Raw genomic sequence first — 7,004 nt, forward strand, 5'->3', positions numbered from 1 at the left:
TATATATATATATATATATATATATCTGTGTGTGTGTGTTATAATTGGAATTGAGCTGCAATATGAGCATATGGCTCCTGAGTCTCTATCATATACATTTGTAGGTACAGAGATAAGATCAGAATCGGACCTGTTTGACGCAGCCATCAGGGAACTCTCTGGCCATGTGGATCGCCATGCCTCCCCTTCCGAAGACATAACGCACCTGGAGGTAGGCACATCCCTTAGAGAATTAGCAACAAGTACTGCGGATCAAAGCACCAAGGATGAGGACACAGACGAAGCAGTTGCTGATAAAGACAGTCACAAGATGCCTCTGCGCAGACAGCAGTTCACGCAGTCACCAGCGCAACTCAGGCAGACTGAACTCGCACGCCGAGGTCTGTCTCCAGATACCGTTGTAGCAGAATCGACACCGTCTCCGCCTCCCAGTACAGCCTCGATTCGACTACCCGTGGTGGCCCAGAAAGCGGTGTGTGTAGAGTGTGTTCTTCGTGCTGCCATTAGGTAATTCGTTCCTAGTATACCTACACGCTACTTGTTATGGGAAGAGCGGGGGGTGTGAAATACATGTTTTGTGTGGTATCAATATAGAGCTTGTACGCGCTTTCCTAGGACTCGGGGCGGCGCATTGATGGTTGGGTGCAGTGTTTTTCTGCTCGGTGTTATTAGGCAGCCTGTGTGTGCCTGCTTGGTACATAGCGTGGGAATCGTGCTGGGGGTTGTGTAGAAGAGGTGTGCAGCATGTGGTCTTCGCCCGGTTGATAAAAATGCTCAAGCCAAATCCTGATTACCCGTGTAATTATCAGTGTACAAATATAGCGCAAGCGTATAAACTTCTCTGACAACCTAGTACATAGCACACTATGAATTTGAAATCCTGAATATACTCATCCATACATCCCCTCATAGTAGAATACGCCTTGATATCTCTCACTCTAGGCCTCATCGTCGAAGGGTACAGACACCACCCAGTCTTTGCGAAACTACATCACCGTGCTAAACATCCTGCGCGTCATCCAGAAGTTAACGAAGAACAAAGCAGATCGTGTGCGACTGTTAGTGCAATTCAAGGCACACTCTGTGTTCCGTACGCTTATCCGAATCGACAACGAGGCCATAAATATATACGCACTCAAGGTACTTAAGAGTATGCTGACCTACCTGCCCCGTAAGTGGCGCAATAGTAATATGCTGGTGGTAACGGGCATATACCTGCGCCTTGGGAGTACACTCAAGGATCACTGGACTATCACAGACCCGGATTTGCAACCACCGCCACACACACTGCAACAGGCGGCCTTGCTCGCTGAGCAGATTGCGACGTTCAACCGCTATCACTACGAGGAAGAGGTGTGCCGTGTGACGGATGGGATGCCACCATTTTATTGTACGCTGTACATGTGTGAATGGAAGTGGTGTGCGTTGTGATATGTTGGATGTAACTGTATATAATGTGGGATCGCATTCACATATGCATAGACGAGGTATGCAGATTGATATATCCGATGCAAGCAGCATAAGATTGGAGAATTGCCTATGCATTGAAGTAGCGTGCCGCGTGCCATTTTGTGTCGATACTACTTAGATAGAAAAGATTTGTCAGAGCGATAAGTTGAGTGCAATAGGGGCAAACAGTGAATATACTTGAAGGCGACTAGACTTGCAGTAGTTTAACTATAGCTACCAGGAGGACGTATCCGATGTGCTGTCTTGGATTCGGGTAAAACCTAACAACAAGATACTCGGGCAAAACCCTGAAAAATGAAAAGAGTAGGTAAAGGTGACGGGTTTAATGTACTGGTTTCTGGCATCGACAAAATATGAGTAAGTCCAGCTATTATTTTCTGGAGTGCTAAGATCCAGAAGAGGTATGTGCTGCGATGTGATGAGTCTAAGTGATGATTATGGAAAATTGTGTTCGATGTGCTGGCTTGCATCAGGATACAGAAGTATCCTTAGGCGTCGATATGAAGGCGTTTGAGCGATAAAACATGCAATGGGTACCGTCTTGGATCAGGATGTATATTTATACATATATATGTATTCAAATACATGTGTCTCTCACTTCAATAATCGTAGCGTGCATATGTATGTGTGAAGACATATAAAACAGGCTTTCACGAGAAGGCTTCTGAACGGAATCCCCTCCGAGTGGCGCTGTGAGCCATAGTGTTACATGCAATGGTGCAGAGTTATATCTTAATCCACCAGAGTGCAGAAAACCTTACCTTTGCTGCGCTACCATTATAGTTATCAGCTAAGCTAGATCACTACTATAAGAGACTTTGAATGGTATCTCACCGATAGTGCAGTGTGTGGTGCGTGATTGTGCTGTCGCACTTCTATCTATCATACCTGTACAATCAACGCTATTTACCGAGACCTAACTTCAGACAAATTGATGATAATCGTACCTTATGTGAATCGCTTACGCAGGACACATACTCTGAGGCTACCGGTTCTCTGTGGGCCACAATAGAGACCGATGGATATGTAGACAGGATTGAAAGCAGGCTCTGCTCCAGTCTGCAAGCAGTATGTATACTATTACAACGGGGCATTTGCAGATGTTGTTTGATTTTTCTAATTATGTGACTAGTGAATTTGTACCTATCTACTTGTCTTTGAAATTACATAAAGAAGTACTGCGTATTAGATCTCCTGAGTGTAGCCGGATGTGTATACGAACGTGCGAAGTACTGCATATTAGAAATTGCAAGCTCGGCAGGATCTTTTGCTTAATCGAAAGATTTTATAAAAGAAACAGCTTGCTAGGCACATAATTCGTTGCCTATGGACAATTACCATGCTCACTTTTGTCATATTTCAATTGTGGTAATACACTAAGTCAATTTATATCATGGGACGACATACATTAATATCTGATCAGAAATAATAACGAGAGAAAAAATAACTCGGTATATATTGTAAGAAAATAAAACAGTGTGCCGATCACTTCTGCTTGTGTATAAATTGGCATGCTTTGGTTTTCCAATTTGTTGCATTTATTTCCGAACGTACCAAATATGCGCGACCAGATTACCCACACATGCACGTGCAAGTGTACACTCAGTAAACATCGACTCATCTATCTTCCACATCACCATGTGACAGAGCGGAGACGATACGATATGGAATAATCCGACAGGAGTAGTGCACGAGTGGGAGTTTGAGCTTTGGATGCGTCGCGAAGGTGTTTTCCTCTTATTTGGCAGTTAGTAGTATCTTGTTAGGCGGTTAGTATTGGACGACTGACCCAGCTTGCATGCTATCACTGGGTTGATTAGATCAACTCTCACACTACCAATGGGTATGAGTTGGTTAAATTAGCTTCATGCATTCAACGTGATTAATTTAGCTAATTCCACCACTGGCAGCTTGGGAACTAGAAAAGATTTTAAGAATTACATCACGATACCATAAGTGAAGGTCTTCAATATCAATAGGAACTCCAGAATGGAAAATGCGTTGCTTGCTATTCTACCGCTGCGCCGTGTTGCTACAAAATAAGTCGTAGAATTCAGTTCCAGATTGGTTCTCAAAACATATACGGACCGTGGGAATTGTTGGCAGCGCATTATAGTGATGCACTTGAACAAAAATGAGTATTAAATAAGGCGTACTCCGTATTAGGCTTCCTACGTTAGTGAAGTTGAGTGGAAGAAGCTGTATCATTCGGACATATTGTAATTAACAACAGCGTTCTCAAAACATATACGGACCGTGGGAATCGTTGGCAACGCATTATAGTGATGCACTTGAACAAGAATGCGTATTAAATAAGGCGTACTCCGTATTATGCTTCCTGCGTTAGTGAAGTTGAGTGGAAGAAGCTGTATCATTTGGACATATTGTAATTAACAACGGCACACTACCATAAAATAGGCTACGAGTTTTACTAATGAATGCGAGTAGACCAAATGGTGTGCAGCGCTGGAATATTCCGGCGAGTGGGTGAGTGTTTCTTTGCAAAAGCTGTATCATTTGGACATATTGTAATTAACAACGGTACACTGCCATGAAATAGGCTACGATTTTTACTAATGAATGCGAGTAGACCAAATGGTGTGCAGCGATGGAATATTCCGGCGAGTGGGTGAGTGTTTCTTGCAAAAGATTAAGAATTACGCTGTCATATCACACGTACTAGCAACTGCCATATACTGCCAAATAAGCGCGGGAGTCTCAATGGGCGAACAATGAACTATGGACCTCTATTATATAACTGAGAACCCATACAGACGATTGTAGAGAAATAGAAGTACAATAGAAGTACATAATAGAGTACATTGTCCGCGCCAGCAATAGGGCAGGACCTTCGTATGTCGATTGTTAAGAATCTCGCAGTGAATAGGAAGTAGAAAGATTGAGATTGACAGCCCGATCCGTCTTTCAGGACCGCTTTATGTCCCAACAATCTTGGCCCCCTTCTGCTCAACTATAAGCGAAAACTCATCACTGGACAAGCGACAGACCGGCAGTGTTCAGTATTTAGTATTTACTGTTTACACATCTGGCAATGTAAAACAAAATGTCACACTTATATATGTGGGTATGACAGTTCAGACATGAGTGCTCACTGATGACTCCATTGATGAGTGGTGACTATTTATAGTTATCGGTATAACTGTCAATGTCTGTAACACTGTTCAGCAATCAGCAGTCAGGCTGGCTAAACGACTTTGCGTAGGTTTCCGACATGTCGGAAAAGAAACCATTATTCTACAAACCAAACATGTCGGAAAAGATTGTATTCACGATGACTTTTCGGCCGTGCCGAACATGTCGGAATGTATGTGTATATTGGTAACCTGTATAGGGTCTCGAACTGTTCCAGTCGACAGTTTCCGACCTGTTTTTCGACATGATGTCGTATAAGAATCCATGTATTCTACATAACAAATATATCAGGAGTTCTGGACTTTAAAAAAAACAAATATTTATGGCTCTTAAAAATATGTCGGTTATTTACCAGAGCAGCAGTTGTTCAAACTTGAAATTTTTTTGGAAGTAGATACATACGTACATGTTAATGTATGTAGACACAAAGTCTTTTTCTTAAAACAAAACAGTCTTCACTGCGATCCAAAAACATAAATTAATATTCATGAGTATTTACGAAATATGTATTTTACTACTAGTAGTAGTCTACTCTACTAGAAATACTACATAGTATAGTGAGAGTATTTTTAAAGAGACATAAAATAACCTTCTTCATACTATTTGTACACAACAAGAAAGAGAGAGATCGGAGAAGGCTATGGAGAGAACTTCAAAAAATATGAGCAAATAACCACATAAAAAAGTGTTTTCTGTGCCTAAAAAGAATATTTATTTACGTACAGTATTTACTAAATACCATGTACATAAATATGATACAACAACAAAACAATCTATTTTTTTCTTTTAGAAAAACAATAGGAACACAAAGCCTAAAACCCTGACTAAATATAACCTGCTATTTATATGGATAAACTACTCATTCCTGAAAACGTCTAAACTGTTTTTATTAAAAAAACAGAAAAACTATAAGCCAATATATTGACTATTTTAGCCGTTATTTAGCCGCTTACAGATTAAAACATGCCTAAAGCTTTTTTCCAGGAGAAGGACATGGAATACATAACTAGTTGATAGGTCTTGGCCACTTTGTAGTTTTACGATTGTTTTAGCTATGGCCTATAAGTTTTCGCCCATAGTCATTTACTAATTTAGACATAAGAGAGCTTTTGTTGTGTTTTCTATTTAATTGTTTTTTTTTTAAACTAAACAATAAAACTCTCAGGTCGCAGCACTCAGCACTGCCAGTCTGCCACCAGTGACACGTCACCGACTGTAGAGAGTCAATACAATGAGTGAACAGGAGATCCCGGAGGACCCGGGCCCCGGGGGAGAGGGTCTGAAATTGTTTATTTTTCTAAAACAAACCAAAACAATAAAAAACATATAAAACATCGCCTTCGCCGGCATTCTAATTTAGGGCTTAAAATTAGACAGGGGCAGGGTCCGCAATGAATGTAGGAGTAGGAACTGGAAGCTCTGAACTCTTAGAGTTGTTTTTTTGCTCTCTGCATTTCTCCTACCTTTTTTTTTATGACAATGATAATCCTAAGGGCTTTTAAAGTGCTCTCTATAGAAATTTCAACACATGGAGGATTTTTCCTAAATTTAAAAGACACTAGAAGAGAAGGACCATAAACGGACAAATGTCGACAATAATAAAAGTTGTCACAGCCTCACGAGTCACGGCTCACAGCCAATCAGCCACATACTTCACACTTCACACTTGACACGCTCTTCTCTCTTGTTGTGGTCTGAAAGCTGTGCATGCCTTTCTTTCAGCAGTGATAAAGATTCACACACCGGCGCCAGCGGCCAGCAGACCCGCAACTCGCCACTCGCCACACAGGCTACATACAATACGTATATGATACTCTACGAGTACAACGAGAGTTCCTCTTTTTTTAAAAGAAACGAAATCGAACTTGATATTTTTGTTATCCAATTTTCTTTCAATAAAACCCAATGGTTTTTACGAATTGCGAATTGATGAGGGTCCGAGACTCCGAGCCGCTAGTTCGCAGAGGGCTTCGCCCTTCAATCACATTGCTTCATATATTTTTTTAACTCGAGGTATTTGTTTCAGTATGATTCACTATGATTGTATTTGAAGTTGTATGCAGCAGTATAAAATACACTGTGCACATGTGTCCTGTGGCCTGTGTGGAGTGTGTGTCCGGCAGTGAAAAAAATCAAAAAAAAATATTTGAAACAGTATTTCTATTAGCTTTTGGGTGGAGAGTATTTGCTCCGTGAACTGTTCGTTCATTACTCCTGCTCGCAGGCGTGCAGGACGTTTCTGCCGTCTGCGGCTCTACGACATGTTCATAACTTCATCGACAGGGTCAACCGTCAACAGTGTTTCTGACTCATGATGATGGGTGGTGTTTTTTAACTGAAATGATTTTCCGTGTAGTTCCAGGGTATTCAATTTTCTCTCT

At 41.3% G+C, this 7,004-nt stretch overlaps 1 protein-coding gene across 1 annotated transcript in view; it reads left to right on the top strand.

Moving 5' to 3' along the window:
* Positions 1–3,561, top strand: part of SARC_00008 (hypothetical protein) — a 6,076-nt gene extending 2,515 nt beyond the window's left edge. The window contains exons 4-7 of the mRNA XM_014306301.1: positions 105–472; positions 943–1,353; positions 2,440–2,538; positions 3,118–3,561. Coding sequence (XP_014161776.1) covers positions 105–472; positions 943–1,353; positions 2,440–2,538; positions 3,118–3,222 — 983 coding nt within the window. The 3' untranslated portion in view covers positions 3,223–3,561. The remainder of the gene's footprint in view (positions 1–104; positions 473–942; positions 1,354–2,439; positions 2,539–3,117) is intronic.
* The last annotated feature ends 3,443 nt before the right edge of the window (positions 3,562–7,004 follow it).

Source organism: Sphaeroforma arctica (genome assembly GCF_001186125.1).
Source record: "Sphaeroforma arctica JP610 unplaced genomic scaffold supercont1.1, whole genome shotgun sequence".
NCBI classification, from domain to species: domain Eukaryota; class Ichthyosporea; order Ichthyophonida; genus Sphaeroforma; species Sphaeroforma arctica.